Source organism: Triplophysa dalaica, chromosome 3, assembly GCF_015846415.1.
Source record: "Triplophysa dalaica isolate WHDGS20190420 chromosome 3, ASM1584641v1, whole genome shotgun sequence".
In the NCBI taxonomy this organism is placed as follows: Eukaryota; Metazoa; Chordata; class Actinopteri; order Cypriniformes; family Nemacheilidae; genus Triplophysa; species Triplophysa dalaica.
This window is the reverse complement of record NC_079544.1, coordinates 24347237-24364507: the sequence shown is the minus strand read 5'-3', so window position 1 is coordinate 24364507 and position 17271 is coordinate 24347237. Positions and strand designations below refer to the sequence as shown.

Genomic DNA, 17271 nt, shown 5'->3' with positions numbered 1-17271 from the left:
TTTTGTGTCAATTTTGACAGCTGTTTGGAGGATTATTTTATGAGGCCAAACTCTTTCTACTTTGCTGTAGGCCTATACTGAAAGGCTGAATACGTTAAAGCCTACCTAATCACTGTAGCCTGACGGATGAACAAATAAAATTAAAACCTTATGAATAAATAGAATATCTTGTAAGATACTGCATGATCCAAATATAGTATTATTTGATACATTTTTAAAGTTTTCATTACATTTTGGGCATTGAATCCACTCTGAATCCACCCTTCTGGGGCCAGTTGTTCAAAGGTAAACTGATCGGATTTTGGTTATCGGATTGGATCAAATCTTGAAAATGAGTTGTTCAAAAGGGAAAGAAGGAATCTGAAATCAGATTAGATCAGGGAATCCAATCCTAGTTTTAATCTGGATCAAACCTTCAGTTTGTGTTGTTCAAAACTTGTCAGTGGGATTTGGATAACAGGATTATCCTGATCCCAACAGGGGGTAGGATTTCAAGGTGGATTTCAGGAAGAAAATGTAGTAAAACTTTAAAATTGGTCAAATAATACATTTGTATCATTTAGTGTATATACTTTTATTTATATTTTGCACTTGACTTGTGTAACCGTTGTAACAGTGATAAAGTAGACATAGGCTAACAATTAAGCTATTCAGTATAGTAAAGTAAAAATAAAATAAAAATTATCGTGTCCCCATGAAATAATCCCCCAAACAGATTTCAATAAACAAAAATAATATATTCATTTTTCGGTCATTCATCACCGTATATTAATTTCAAAGAAACAATCATCAGAGATGAGCCTGTCAAAAATAATGTCTAACAATTGCATCCCTTACTATACGTCCAGTCAGTCCCTGATTCTGACAGACCACCAGAGGTTGGTCTGGTTCTTCAACAGCTCAGGTGCATCACAAACATCATCACAGAGAGGGACAATGCGCCTGGTAGCGATGTTGTGCAGGACGATACACGCAAGTATTATGTTGCATGCTCCCTGTGGTTCCACTCGCAAGTAGTTAAGGCATGCAAAGCGTCTCTTCAGAACTCCATTTAAACGCTCAATTGCACATCTTGTTTTGCAATGAGCATTGTTGAAGAGTGCCTGCGCAGGTGTGGTTGCTGCAAGAAAAGGAGTCATCAGCCATGGTAGGAGTGGATAGGCACTGTCTCCTAATATTATGCCATCCGGTCGGTTGGTTTGGAGCTCTCTGTATAAAGCACTCTCTCTCAGGATGCGTGCATCATGAACAGACCCAGGCCACTTCACGACACAGTTTGTGATGATGAGGTCAGCATCGCCCACAAGTTGGATGTTGATGCTGCGCCTCCCCTTTCGGTTGATGTACTCCCAATCCCTCTCATGAGGTGCTTGGATATGCACATGAGTGCAGTCAATAACCCCAATAGTATTGGGCATATTCCCCAAAAGAAAAAACTTGTGCTTGGTCTGGGCAATCTGGACATCCTTTGGAAGTGAAACAAACTGATTGACCAGGCTGGCCAATGCAATTGACACAGCTTTCACTACATCACTCACAGTTGATTTGTCCACTCCTATATTATCACCAACAACTTTTTAGAAAGTCCCAGATGCATAGAAGCGCAGAGCAATGAGGACCTGTTCTTCCACAGACAGACTGTGGCTCCTTCGGGTTCTCCGTTGAAGTTTTGGCCTGACAAGGTCTGCAATGTACTTAATATCAGCATTCCCAAAGCGAAAGCGAGCATACAGTTCTTCAGTGGTGTATTGCTCCAGTGGTTGTGCACGCTCAACATACACCCTTTGACGGTATCCTCTTCCACCAACACGGTGGTAGCGATGGACAATACCTGCCATGTCAGTGTCTCTCTCTAAGTCCTCTGAGAAAGGCTGAATATAAGATGGCTGTCAAATACCCACACACCAATTGGCTGACGTGCTGTGGCTTGTGTTCAATTAAATCAATCATGCCCAAGGCCTACAAATACTATGTTCACTACAACAGAAGCGGTGAAACCATGGACTCAAAAGGACCTAATTTCACTGTTGCAGAAACCCATGCACTGCTGGAGGGTGTTAAGTGCCATTATGCCTCAATAGTAGGAAGCTCTGTTGCAGGTGGAATGGTGACTAACAAAAGGAAGAAAGACATTTGGGTTGAAATCACCCAGAATGTAAATGCAATGGGGTCTGGCCAGAAGAGGACCTTGGAGCAAGTGAAATTTAGATGGAAGAATCTGAGGGCCAGAGCAACGAAGGACCTTGCTGAGGCAAAAAACACCCAAACAGGCAACAAACCCTTTAAGAAAGGTGAATACACAGATGTGGTTCTGGACATTATTGGAGGTGAGAACTCTAAAGCTCTGCATGGGATTCATGGTGTTGTAGGGGATGGTGAGCCTACAATTGTAGAGGAAAGTGAGCCAGTTCTTCCCTTATGCAGAGGAAACATTCATTCTGGATCTCAGCCCTATTATTGAAGAACAACCTGGATCCTCACTGGTAGAGCCAGCAGTCACAGGAGCTCAGAAAAGAGGCTTGAAGCATCCATTGCCGAATAATAATGATGATGCCTATGAATCACTTCTTAAACGAGAAACTGAAAGAGCAGAAGCACAGATACTCCTGGCAGAGGAACAAATCAAGGTGACCAAACTGCAGCAAACCAAAGCGAAACTTCAGATCCGCCTCCTAAAAGCAGGGCTTGGAAATGCTGGTCTCTCCTCCTCAGATGAAGAAGAACCCTGAACATTCTTTATTTCGTTAACAATTGGATATTTAGCCATTTTATTTTTTAAAGATGTTTTCAAAATATCTACTATCTATTTGTTAATGTATTTTTGTTTTTTATTTGTTGTGGTTCAGATGAGGGGTCATAAAAGTAATTATTTAATATAATTATTATTTAATATAATTTAATTAAAGTTAAATTATGAATGGAAGTGGATGTTTATGTTATTTTTGTGTTTTGGCTCAAAATAAACACTTACAGTGACCCTATGTTGGCTCTTACTTCTACCTGTTCTTTACATAGCCCACATTGTGATATGTTGTCCCATTTAGAGCACTGTAATCCGGATTTGGTAATCTTGAAAACTGTGAAACTGGATCAAAGTGATCCAGTCCAATGTTGCTTTGAAAAACCGGCATAAAAGTAAGATGGATTACCTGATCCTGGATAGGAAAAAAGGGGATTTCCAAATGCGGATAATTTTGATCCAGATTAAATGTTTTGAACAACTGGCCCCTGATGGGATCAGTTTATTCCAGATTTTTTGGATCAAAGTGATCCAAATCCTACAAAAAAAATCTGAAAAACCCAAACTAAAGGTTTGATCCGGATCAAAACCGAAATTGGATTACGTGATCTAATCCGATTATGTAATCCGTTTTTTCTTTTGAAAAAAACATTTTCAAGATTTGATCCAATCTGTTATCCAAAATCCTGGTGGATTACTTTGGAAAAACCGGGCCCAGGACTGTCTCCCCCCAAAAGTTCAAGCTGTGCTTAGTGACAACAGAGGTCACACTAAATACTGACTTTTATTTTACAGAAAGGATGCTCTGTCCTTTTTCAGAACTCAAACACTGCTAAGAAAACAAGTTTGTATTCACGGTAATTTTCTACATGTATTCAAATTCAAAAATGTTTTTTTTTTTATGTGATACCCTCGATTTTTATGACTATTTTCATGTGACTTGTTATTCTGTCAGTCATTCTCTTTGTTGTTGGATGACTTTATATAACTCCTGAGGTTTGATTTTGTTGAAATTCAACATACATCTAGAACTGCTGATAAAATGAACATTTAAAATGGTTGTAACGTGGTTCAATAAAAGGAAGGAAGGAGAAGGGAACCGGCGAATATTTAAAGCACTTTAATTAAAATAAATAAACAATAATCCGGAAGGAAAATGCCGGCAGCCACCTCACAGTCAACTGGCGGCCATATGAACATAAACACAAACTTAAACATATGTCAGGGCCCGGTCCTCTCTCGTCAGCAGTCCCGTCGCTCGTCCTCTTATGCTGATACACATCAGCGCACACCTGATTCCAACTATCACTCACGCCACCGGCCCCGGCTTACGACTCTCGTCATGCCTTCCTCACCACAATGGTCTTTTTATTATTTCCCGTATTTCTGAAAAATGAAAATGGACGGTCATCAAAACAACAGATAGTATACTTGACAGTTAACACAACCTGCAGGCACACACACACACTTCTCTCAAAACCTCTGCTGATGTCTTGGTAACAGGACACGATGTGTCTCACGAACACACTACTTCGCTGTATTGTCAGATTAAGCACTTCCGGATTGTGTTGCCACCTTGAGGCCAGTAATCTCTGTCAATCATTTAAAATATGTTTCCGTCACACACAGAGGAAATCTCATCAAAGCTGTTTTAAGAAGGCCTGTGCCGTCTGCCTACTAACAACTACTAATGCCCGTCACCCCTGCCAGGGTATGGGCCACCGACAACAGCTCTCCAGAGTCCCTTGTCCTGGGCCATTTTTTCTAGCTGACTCCAGTCGTAGCCCATCTTGGTAGTGTCGGCCTCAATGTCGCGTCGCCAGGTGTTTCTTGGGCGGCCTCTCTTCCACTTTCCCTGGGGGTTCCAATTCACCGCCTGCCGGGTAACTGTAGGTGCTGGGTTGTGTAAGGCGTGCCCTATCCATCCGCATCTCCTCTTCCTGATTTCTTCTTCAGCAGGAAGCTGGCGGGTCCTTCCCAAAGGTCGGCGTTACTGAGGGTGTCGGGCCAGTGTATCTGGAGAATCCTCCTGATGCAACTGTTTGTGAAGGTCTGGACTTTCCTGATGGTGGTTTTGGTTGTCCTCCATGTCTCTGCTCTATACAGCAAGACCGATTTCACAATTGAGTTGTACAATCGGATTTTGGTGGTCAAGGACATTTCTCTGGAGGTCCAGATGTTCTTGAGCTGGATGAAGGCGGCTCTTGCTTTGCCGATCCTTGCCTAGACGTCCTGCTGGTCTATGATGCTACCAAGTAGGTGAAGGACTGCACTTCTTACAGGTTTCTTCCGTTCAGGGTGACTGATTCGGTACTGGTGGAGTTTATCTTCAGTATCTTTGTCTTGTCCTTGTGGATGTTGAGGCCGACTTCCGATGATGTGGCTGCCACTACGCTTGTCTTCTCTTTCATCTGCTGTCGGCTATGGGAAAGAAGAGCAAGGTCGTCAGCGAAGTCCAGATCATCGAGCTGGCTCCACAAAGTCCACTGGATTCTGTTCCTACGATCGCTGGTTGACGCCTTCATAATCCAGTCGATGGCAAGGAGGAAGAGGAAAGGCAACAGCAAGCACCCTCCGTGGATAACTACAGGAGATGCCATCGTAGGAGTTCTTTATCAGGTTGACCATCTTGGCTGGGGTGCCGAGGGAGCTTACAGAGGGTCTCCCGATCCACGCTGTCGAACGCCTTCTCATAGTCGACGAAGTTGATATACAACGGCGAATTCCATTCCAGGGACTGCTCGACTATGATGCGTGGCAATCTGGTCCGTGCAGGATCTGATCTGCCGAAAGCCAGACTGCTCCTCTCGTAACTGTGGATCAACAGTATCCCTCATTCTCTCCAAGAGCACCCAGTTGAAGACCTTCCCAGGCACGGATAGGAGTGTGATGCCCCTGTAATTATTACAGTTTCTGAGGTCACCTTTCTTAGGAAGCTTTATCAGGTTGCATTCCTTCCAGTCTGCTGGAACATCGTCTTCCTCCCAGATCCTCTAAAAGAGTGGGGACAGGATCTCCACTGATGCGTCCAGGTCTGCTTTTATCACTTCTGCTTGTATTTCGTCCGGTCCAGCGGCCTTCCCGTTCTTCATCAGGGGGATGGCCTTCCTGATCTCTTTTCTGGTCGGCTTCTCACAGTTGATATTCAGATCCACATTGGCTGGTTCGATGACTGCGGAGTATGGTAGTGTTGGTCTGTTCAGAAGTTCCTCAAAGTGTTCAGCCCATCTGTTCAACTGCTGGTCTAGACTTTTTTTGGTGCTCCCCTGCTTGTCCTTAACAAGTCTTTCTGGCTTGCTGAACTTTCCACTTTCCCTCTAATCTTTCTTGATGTTTCTCTTCACTTCTCTATTGGCTTCTGTTTAGTCTCCTTGGGCCTTTGCCTTTGCTGCTCTGGTTCTGCTGTTGTTAACTGCTGCCTTTTTCTTCTTTCTCTCATCCATCTTGGCCAAGGTCTCTGCTGTGATCCACTCTTTTTTTTGCTGTTTCTTTGGCCCCACTTCTTCTTGGCATGATGCTCTTAGTGTCTCTTTCACATTCTGCCACCTGGTGAGTACACTGTCCTCCTCTTCTTCAAATAGTTCCTTCATTTTATTCTCAATTCCTACAACAAGATGTTGTGTCAACGAGCTCTGGCATGTAAATCAAAATAACAAATAGCTTTCCTCTGCTTTTTCCCGGAATACAGGCCGTATGAATCACCAGTCGCGGCTTTCAGCTCCCAGGTCTCCCAGTCCGTCTCTCTCAAACTCTCCTCCAAATCTGCGAGCCTTTAAGCTGTCTCCTCACCAATCACAGTAATGAGACGCAGGTGATCTTAATCTGCAATCGACCTACTTGCTTACCGTCTTTCCCGTGTCTCTCCTCCCCGGTGCAGAAGTCACTAAACCACGCCCCCCTTGCCACACTTTCCTTAACACTATTTTATTGTTCTTAAAGGGACAGTTCAGCAAAAATGTAAACTCTATCATCATTTACACCCATTTCCGAAGAGGCATGACGTTCTTTCTTTTGAAGAATACTAAAGAAGATATTTTGGTGAACTATCCCTAAATGCACACTATGTTGTTTTGTTTACCAGGAAGTGATAAGTCTGTCTGAAGGAAGTACCGTGGACCTGAGGAAGCCAGGAGAGGATGAGGAAGAGGATTATGAGATGGAAGATGATGGCATGGAACCAGATGAGTGTTTCCCCGACTGTAAGAAAAAGATGCATTGTGGTAAAACCATATTACTGTTTTCTTTACAATGGTACTGAATGGTTAGCTCACACTTTCTACTCTGTGTTTGTGTCCAGTTTGCATGCGACGCTGTAAGTGTTGTAACATTAACACAACACAAGGTCTGGGACAGATGTGGTGGAGGTTGAGGAAGACCTGCTTTTATATTGTGGAGCACAGCTGGTTCGAGACCATCCTCATCTTCATGATTCTTCTCAGTAGTGGCGCTTTGGTGAGGAATCCAGATTGAATCAGATTGAACCCATTTATTTAGTCTTGACATCAAACTTCATTATACATTTAGATTGCAATCAGGCTTTATAAGTTATCCTTAAAGGGAAAGATCACCAAAGTAAGTCATGCGTGTTTTAAATGACATGAGAAGGGGTAAATGATGAACAAATGTTTTTTTGGTGAACAATCCAGGACGTTAAAATAAATTCTTTGCTTTGAGAAGTACAGAATAAATATTTAAAGATTAAATTTGTAGCTAGCCTGATTCTTGTGTTTCTGCATGTTTTCCCGACAGGCGTTTGAAGACATTTACATAGAGCAAAGGAAGGTTGTAAAGGTGGTGTTGGAATATGCCGACAAGGTCTTCAGCTACATCTTTGTGCTGGAGATGTTTCTGAAGTGGATTGCTTACGGCTTCAAGAAATATTTCACCAACTACTGGTGCTGGCTGGACTTTCTGATCGTTGATGTGAGTGGCTTCTTGTGCTGAACGTTTACTGTGTGTGAGCCTTCTCTTTGCTGAAACCATTTGATTAATTTCACACAAATGAGGTCGTAAGCAATAGATTTGCACAAGTGGCATGTATACGAAAGTGAAATGTCTAATAAGAAAATATAATTTTTTGCCTAGCTAATAGCTAAAACAGGAAGTGTACGAACTTGACTATGAAGTAATTACAATTTTGAAAATATGAAAACGTATTGTCAGACAGACACAGATCATATAAACATATACACAAGTGCACGCAAACAAACAAAAACACATTGAACGGTATCACCGTGTCTCAGTGTGTCTCACCCGATGTCACCTGCTAATCTCACCCACACAGATTTCCACAAACACCTCTAATGATAGGGTAAGTTCATAGGTCAAAGGTGAGTAAAGGCTCGAACCACAGGTGCAGTTTTCCTCTCGTCCACTCCGAGATATAAATGCCACCGTCTCTTTCACTGTCTCAGAAACAATCTAAACATATTTATTTCACGATGAAATTCTTTCAATTTATCCAAATATTATATTTTACGCTGTGTTAACTTGTAATGACCCCACAGGACCTTGGCTTTTATATCAAAGTATACTCATTTTATCACCAATTTCTTTATCTGGAGAAGATCAAAATCCTTGAGGACTTTTAATAACATTTTACCAGCATGACGTTTTGAACTTTACAATGAGATCATTCAGTCATTTTGCATTTATCAGCATATAGAAATTAAGCTGTTACAAATTACAAAGTGAAGCCATTTTTAGCTGAAATCTGCATCCTGGAAAAAAGATTTTCAAGGTGAACACAAAATTATTTGACCTGTGCTGGACCATCTTGAATGTAGCTTAATTTTTTCCTTTCTTCCAAAGTTCATTAATTTGTGTAATGTTCATTAGTTTTTTTCTTCTGTTTTGAGCCAACTGCACATTTTATGTTTAAATTATCTTCTTTAGATATGTTGCAGAAACACAATAATATTCATTTTCTTTTTAAAAAAACTCACGAATTATGGGAATTTACATTAAAGATGTTATCGTTGATACAAAAAAAATGTTTGGACTACAAATTCCATTGAATTTTTTTAATTATACAATTGAAATTTTTTTATAAAAAACTTAAAGGGATACTTCACTCAAAAATGAAAATTCGGTGATCACCTTCGAGAACTATACAGTTGAAAGAAAAAGTATGTGAACCCTTTGGGCTTACTTGGATTTCTTCATAAATTGGTCATAAAATGTGTTCTGATCTTCATCTAAATCACAACAATAGAGAAAACAGTCTGCTTAAACTAATACCGCACAAACATTATTACGTTTTTATTGAACACAACATGTAAACATTCATAGTGCAGGGTGGAAAAAGTATGTGAAACCGTAGGCTAATGACTTCTCCAAGAGCTAATTGGAGCCAGGAGTCAGTCAACCTGGGGTCCAATCAATGTGATGAGATTGGATGTGTTGATTAAAGCTGGCCTGTCCAATAAAAAACACACACCAGTTTTGAGTTTGCTGTTCTGAAGAAGCGTTGTCTGATGTGAACCATGCCTCGCACAAAAGAGCTCTCAGGAGACCTACGATCAAGAATTGTTGACTTACATAAAGCTGGAAAGGGCTACAAAAGTATATCTAAAAGCCTTGATGTCCATGTGTCCACGGTAAGACAGATTGTCTACAAATGGAGAAAGTTCAGCACTGTTGCTACACTCCCTAGGCGTGGTCGTCCTGTAAAGATGACTGCAAGAGCACAGCGCAGAATGCTCAATGAGGTGAAGAAGAATCCTAGAGTGTCAGCTAAACACTTACAGATATCTCTGGCACATGCTAACATTTTTGTTGACAAATCTACAATAAGGAAAACATTAAACAAGAATGGACTTCATGGGAGCACGGAGGAAGCCACTGCAGTCCAAAAAAAAAACATTGCAGCACGTTTGAAGTTTGCAAAAGAGCACCTGGATGTTCCACAGCACTACTTGCAAAACATTCTCTGGACAGATGAAACCAAAATTGAGTTGTTTGGAAAGAACACACAACGCTATGTGTGGAGAACAAAAGGCACAGCACACCAACATCAAAACCTCATCCCAACTGTGAAATATGGTGGAGGGGGCATCATGATTTGGGGCTGCTTTGCTGCCTCAGGCCCTGGACGGATTACTGTCATCGATGGAAAAATGAATTCCAAAGTTTATCATGACATTTTGCAGGAAAACTTAATACCATCTCTCCGCCAACTGAAGCTTAACAGAGGATGGACGATGCAACAGGACAACGACCCAAAGCAAAGAAGTAAATCAACAACAGAATGGGTTCAACAGAAGAAAATACTCCTTCTGGAGTGGCCCAGTCAGAGTCCTGACCTCAACCCGATTGAGATGCTGTGGCTTGACCTCAAGAGAGCGATTCACACCAGACATCCCAAGAATATTGCTGAACTGAAACACTTTTGTAAAGAGGAAAAAATTTTCCTGACCGTTGTGCAGGTCTGATCTGCAACTATAGGAAATGTTTGGTTGAGGTTATTGCTGCCAAAGGAGGGTCAACCAGTTATTAAACCCAAAGGTTCACATACTTTTTCCACCCTGCACTATGAATGTTTACTTGTTGTGTTCAATAAAAACATGAAAACGTATAATGTTTGTGCGGTATTAGTTTAAACAGACTGTGTTTCTCTATTGTTGTGACTTAGATGAAGATCAGAACACATTTTATGACCAATTTATGAAGAAATCCAAGTAAGCCCAAAGGGTTCACATACTTTTTCTTTCAACAGTATATACATTTCTTTGTTCTGATGAACACAGAGAAATATTTTTGGAAGACATTTATATTGACATTTAGTCATCAAGCAGATGCTTTTATCCAAAGCGTCTTAGAGAGAGTTCATGGAGCAATAAGTGATATGTCATACAGGAGCAATAATACAATAGGTGCTAATATCAAGTTACTAGTTTCAACAAAAGTCAGACGACTACCTGTTGAGAGAAAGAGAGAGGGTTATTTTTTTACAGGTTTGTCAAGTATTCACAGAAGAGATGGGTTTTAAGTAGTTTTTTGAATGTTGTGAGAGATGTGGTTGACCGGACTGAGTTGGAAAAAATGTTCAACCAGGAAGGAGAATGAGCTGAAATGCGATTTACTGCCCTTATGAGAAGGCAATACAACACACCGCGGTTTGCTGAACGCAGTGTTCTTGATGGGATGTAGGAGCGTAGGAGGGTGTCAAAGTATGGCGGTGTAGATCCAGGGATAGTCTGAATCTGGTACAGGCTTCAATCGGTAGCCAGTGGAGAGCGATGAAAAGAGGTGTCACATGGGCTGTTCGAAGACGAGGCATACTGCTGTATTCTGAACCAGCTGGAGTGGGTTGATAGCCTTTGCGGGGAGACCAGCAAAGAAAACATTGCAGTAGTCCAAACCTTGAGATAACCAGGGCCTGGACAAGGAGTTGTGCCACATGCTCAGTGAGATAGAGTCTAACCTTTCTAATGCTGAATGAGGCGTATCGGCATGATCGCGTTGTCTTTGCAATCTGATCATTGAAAGATAACTGTTCATCAAATAGACTCTGAGGTTCCTGGCTGTTTTCGAAGGAGTGATTGTTGTATTGCCAAGTTGGATGGTGAGATTGTGTTGCAAACTGGGATGTGCCGAAAAAACGAGTAGTTCTGTCATGGCAGTGTACAGCTGGAGGTGATGCTCTTTCTTTCAAGATGAGATGTCTTCTAGGCAGGCTGTAATGCGAGCTGCTACAGTGGTATCGTCTGGGTAAAACGAGATGTAATGATTGGTGTTGTCAGCATAACAGAGATACGAGAAGCCATTTGCCCGTATGATGGGTCCCAAGGATGTCGTCTAGATGGAAAAAAGCAGCGGTCCAAGCACTGATCCCTGAGTGACCCCAGTGATCATGTGAGAAGAATGCTTATAACCTGCCAGATTTTGCCCCCCATTGACTACGATAGCAGGAAAAAATTGGATGGTAGTCAAAAGTGCCCTAGAACTGTTTACTGTCCTACATTCTTCAAAATGTCTTCTTTTGTGTTCAACAGAAAAAAATGATAAAGTAATTTTTCCTACTATGGGAGTCAATAGGGGGTTGCGATGTTTGATTATAAGCTTTTTTCCAGATATCTTTCTCTGTGTTCATCAGAACAAAGACATTTATACAGATTTGGAACAAACTTGAAGGTGAGGAAATGATGACAGAATTTTCATTTTTGAGTAAAGTATCCCTTGAACTCTTATGCATATGCATATAGATAATACATACTGTATATTTGAGTATGTGGGTATGTGCATTGATTGGCATGTACATATTCACATACGTGTCCATGTTTTGTTGTCATTTCACGTCATTGAAATCCTTGTGTACCTAAATAACATAACAGCAGAATTGTTATCTCTTCTATCTCACCTGTATAATCTGCCTGGAGAATAGAATGGAAACCTATTAGTGAAGTCAATATTATTTAAATATCCCAACAGTGTCTTCTATCAATGTTGTTCTTTATTTATTTTGTGCAGTATAATTGTTTGTTTTAGCCAGATTTGATCAAACAAGACAAGCTGTCAGTGCTTTAAACACTCAAAGTCAGTTTTAAATAATAATTTTAGGTCATGAATCGTTTCAGGTGGGGCATAGGTTTCTCACACGTTTGTGTGTATGTATTTACCCATCGCAGGTGTCTTTGATAAGTTTGGTGGCTAACTCTTTGGGTTACTCCGACTTTGGAGCCATTAAATCTCTGAGGACCCTTCGAGCTCTGAGGCCCCTGAGAGCCCTGTCTAGATTTGAAGGAATGCGGGTAAGTGTTCTGCTTCACCTGAACAAATTGAATCATAAATAAAAAAACATAAAAGCATTTTGAAACTAACTGATACATATTAAATCAAGTTTTATGGAAATCCATCGTCTCAGACTATTGTGAAAACTGATAAAGATATACAACACAATATAAGCCTTACAAATACAGTTCTGACAAAAGACATTTGTCATTAAAATGGGAACAACACAGTTACACTACAGTCGAAATATGATTGTATGGTATAATGTCACGTTTCTGTTGTCCAGGTGGTCGTGAACGCTTTGATCGGGGCCATCCCATCCATCATGAACGTTCTGCTGGTGTGCCTGATCTTCTGGCTCATTTTCAGCATCATGGGAGTCAACCTTTTCGCTGGTAAATTTGGAAAGTGCGTCAACAGGACGGGTTACATTCACAACGCAACCCTGGTCAACAACAAGTCTGAATGCCAAGCCATGAACGACACCCAGTTTTACTGGACCAAAGTGAAAGTGAACTTTGACAATGTGGGTCTTGGTTACCTCTCACTTTTGCAAGTGGTGAGTCTTGATTTTGGTGTTTTCGTTCACCTTCCATTTACCTCCAGAAAGGGTATGTTCAATACCATAGGTTGTAATTTCTGTGACCATGGGAACGACATCAGATCATGGCATAGCTAAATAGTATTTGTGCTGACTGACGCTTTGGTAAATGGGAATGTATCAGAATATAAATCCAAGTTTTGCTATGTTCAGCTGTCGGAAGCAGAACATACTTCTCTTTTAGATTAAAATATAAGTATTTCAATGAGTAGGTACCATAATCTCTTGTTTTCCAGGCAACTTTTAAAGGCTGGATGGAAATCATGTACGCGGCCGTAGATTCTCGGGGGGTAAGCGTGATCTATTCAAGAACCAAAAGACAGCAGAATTGGCTAATACAAACTAGTCTTAAAATACATTTCCAAAAATCTTTTTTAAGACTGATTCCATAAAAAAACATTTAATATTAATAATTATTATAATTTATAAGAAAACCATGCATGACCTAATGCTTTAAGTAACCTATACAATGATATGAAGAACCTATACAAATATGTTATAATTCATATTTTTTATTTAAAGAAACATATTGCCAGATCTAGTGCATATTAATTTTGTATTTATAAACACAAAATTATACACGTACAGGTATGCGTAGTTAGGCATTATTTACATGTATTAATACATTTATATTTACAAATAATTTAAGTTCTATTTAAATGTTTATTAATTTGTATATTTAAAAAAATTCTTAAATATATTCTTGTATGTGAATGTGTTTTTAATTACAAAATTAATATGCACAGTATACAGACAAATATTATATAAACACAAACATTTATTTTGGATGCGTTTAATTGCGATTACTCGTTTGACAGCCCTAGTTCTTCATAAGAAGTGTGCAATCAAATATTAAACAACCTTAAAAATGTGTGTAAACTGTTGAGTCCTGAGATTGTTCTTACCTGTGCACCAGGTTGAGGAGCAGCCCGTCAAAGAAATAAACCTCTACATGTACCTCTACTTTGTCATCTTCATCATCTTCGGATCCTTCTTCACCCTAAACCTGTTCATTGGCGTCATTATCGACAACTTCAATCAACAGAAAAGGACGATAGGTGCTGAGGATTCATAAACACACAGCATGTCGTTGACATTTAATGCGTTTATGAAAGTAACAGCGGTGGCGTGTTCTCTGTGTTAAGGTGGTCAGGATATATTCATGACAGAAGAGCAGAAGAAATATTACAACGCTATGAAGAAACTGGGATCGAAAAAGCCACAGAAGCCAATTCCAAGACCACTGGTAACATTTCTATGGACAACTTCAATGAACTTATGTTCTAAAATGAATGCTAAAACAATAATCATAAGTATGGTGTTTATATTGGTTGTTTCCCCCATACATGTATATTTAAAAAACAGCAAAACCTAAGCACAATTTACTGATTCATGGAGCTACAAAGCTTATGATTTGAATTTTGATTGTGTGATAATGGAGAAACCTAAAATTTGACATGTTGTGGGTGACGAAACCTAAGAACTACATTAATTTACACAAGAAACAAACTTTAAAAAAGCATTATGCAATACGATAACTAGCATCATTTCTGTCTAGAACATCTTACAAGGCTTCTTCTTTGACCTGGTGTCCAAGCAAGCCTTTGACATAACCATCATGATGCTCATCATACTCAACATGATAACCATGATGGTGGAGACAGACGAACAGTCGCCACGCATGGAGTCCATCCTCAACAACATCAACCTGGCCTTCATTATCATCTTCACCACCGAATGCCTCATAAAGCTCTTCGCCCTCCGCTGCTACTTCTTCACCATCAGCTGGAACATATTTGACTTTGTAGTCGTCGTTCTTTCCATCATCGGTAATAGACCATAGGGACAGATCAAACAAGATTAAAGTCGTCATTAACATTGCTTATACTTGTTTATACTTACGGTTTATTCAAATGACTATGGTATTAAAAACGTGTTTTTCACCTCTTGTTGAACACTTATGCTTAAGTGTTAAGCGTACTTTCAAGATAAATCATAACACATATATTTTGTCCCACAGCTGTTCACTCATAAGAAAGAAGAAACACATCTCCTTTAGATCTCAATTATTTCTCCTAGACATCAATTAAAGTGATGTTGGTATTAAATGAAGAGCAGATAGAAAATTGTTTTAATCTCATCTGTCTCAGATGTTTCTCGTAAGAAAAAGAGTCGGAAATTTCACAAAGAGAGTTTCTAAACTCAACAAAGTCTCAAACTGAGCTCAGTCTGCAAACAAAAGTCAATATTATTGAAGATCTCAAAATTACCTCATCAAATTGACCCAATTCCAGATCATATTTCTATTTTTTTTTCTGAAGTTGATGAAACACAACTCCAAAATCTTTGCATTCTCCTGAGCTATGAAAAAGCAACCGCTTGACAATAACATTATACTATGGATAGTCATTTTGTCACAAAATAGTTTTCAATGACACCTAAAAGGTTATTTTTACGTTGAATGAACGCCACATATCGATATCTGATGTTTGCTCTGTCTTACAGGAATTGTCCTGGCTGACATAATCGAGAAATACTTTGTGTCTCCGACTCTCTTTCGAGTGATCAGGTTGGCAAGAATAGGACGAGTTCTCAGACTAATACGAGCGGCCAAAGGAATAAGGACGTTACTTTTTGCCTTAATGATGTCACTTCCTGCATTGTTCAACATCGGCCTCCTTCTCTTCCTGGTCATGTTCATCTACGCAATCTTTGGGATGGCCAACTTCGCCTACGTGAAAAAGCAAGGCGGGATCGACGACATGTTCAACTTCGAAACGTTCGGGAACAGCATCATCTCCCTTTTCCAGATTACTACGTCGGCGGGTTGGGATAACCTGCTGGATCCCATTCTGAACAATTCTCCAGAAGAATGCAACTCAAACTACGTCAACACCGGCACCAACACGAAGGGCAACTGTGGGAACCCCCCCGTAGGGATCACTTTTTTCGTAAGCTACATCATCATTTCTTTCCTGATTGTTGTCAACATGTACATCGCCATCATTTTGGAAAACTTCAGCGTAGCCACCGAGGAGAGTACGGAACCTCTGAGCGAAGATGACTTTGAGATGTTCTACGAGGTTTGGGAAAAGTTTGACGTCGAAGCGACACACTTTATTGAGTACTCCAAACTTTCCAGTTTTGCAGACAGTCTTTCAGAACCCCTGCGCATCGCGAAGCCCAACAAAATCAAGCTCATTCACATGGACTTACCCATGGTGAGCGGAGACAGAATTCACTGCCTGGACATTCTCTTCGCCTTCACAAAGCGTGTTCTCGGAGAGACAGGAGAAATGGACGCCCTAAAACAGCAGATGGAGGAAAAGTTCATGATGGCAAATCCCTCCAAGATATCCTATGAGCCCATCACCACCACACTGAGACGCAAGCAGGAGGAAATATCTGCCGCATTGATCCAGCGCGCCTACAGGGGGCACCTGCTTAAACGTCAACTGAAACAAGCTTCATACCTGTACAGACAGATACACAAGAACACACCTGTGGATGAAGAGAACGCTCCAGAACGGGATGGACTCGTCGCCTCTATGATTAAGGAACAATACGGTCAACAGTCTGCATATTCGGTCTCCTCTCCACCATTTTATGAGAGTGTTACAAGGGTTCCTGTTGACCAGTTTCAGGTGTTAATACGTGTGTCTCATGATTCTGAATCCTTCGAACCCTTTACCCCTGAAGATACGTATGAGGAGACCTTTCTCTAGGAACTCTTTTTTAAAAACTGGTCTTTGTTTAGTAGACGTTCTTTGTTGGTTTGTTTAACACACAAAAACATGATCAGGAAGAATCTTACTGCAATGCAAACTAAACGTCACTTTTCATGTGAGAATATGCAACATTTACAATCTGGATTGTAAGCTTACCTGTAGCTTTCCTGTATCTCAGTGGTAAGAGCATTGCGTTAACAACGCAAGGTTGTGGGTTCGATCCCAGGGGATTGCAAATACCTATGTAAAATGTATAGGGTAAAGCAATGTAAGTCGCTTAAGCGTCTGCCAAATGCTTAAATGTAATGTAAATGGATGACGGATGTATCAAGGCACACACAAAGAAACCCTGCATCAATATATCAAAGTGAAGGTGTACACACATATATCACAGGTAGACATTTTACTTCAGCTGGGACGAAGGCTTCAGATGTGTTGCCCATATCATGCTATTAAAAGCACTGTAATAT

General features: G+C 40.4%; 1 protein-coding gene across 1 annotated transcript in view; it reads left to right on the top strand.

Moving 5' to 3' along the window:
- Positions 1–16803, top strand: part of scn12aa (sodium channel, voltage gated, type XII, alpha a) — a 54672-nt gene extending 37869 nt beyond the window's left edge. The window contains exons 18-27 of the mRNA XM_056744278.1: positions 6822–6939; positions 7038–7192; positions 7490–7663; positions 12370–12492; positions 12759–13031; positions 13310–13363; positions 13990–14131; positions 14219–14319; positions 14632–14902; positions 15579–16803. Of these exons, the coding sequence (XP_056600256.1) occupies positions 6822–6939; positions 7038–7192; positions 7490–7663; positions 12370–12492; positions 12759–13031; positions 13310–13363; positions 13990–14131; positions 14219–14319; positions 14632–14902; positions 15579–16798 (2631 nt within the window). The 3' untranslated portion in view covers positions 16799–16803. The remainder of the gene's footprint in view (positions 1–6821; positions 6940–7037; positions 7193–7489; positions 7664–12369; positions 12493–12758; positions 13032–13309; positions 13364–13989; positions 14132–14218; positions 14320–14631; positions 14903–15578) is intronic.
- The last annotated feature ends 468 nt before the right edge of the window (positions 16804–17271 follow it).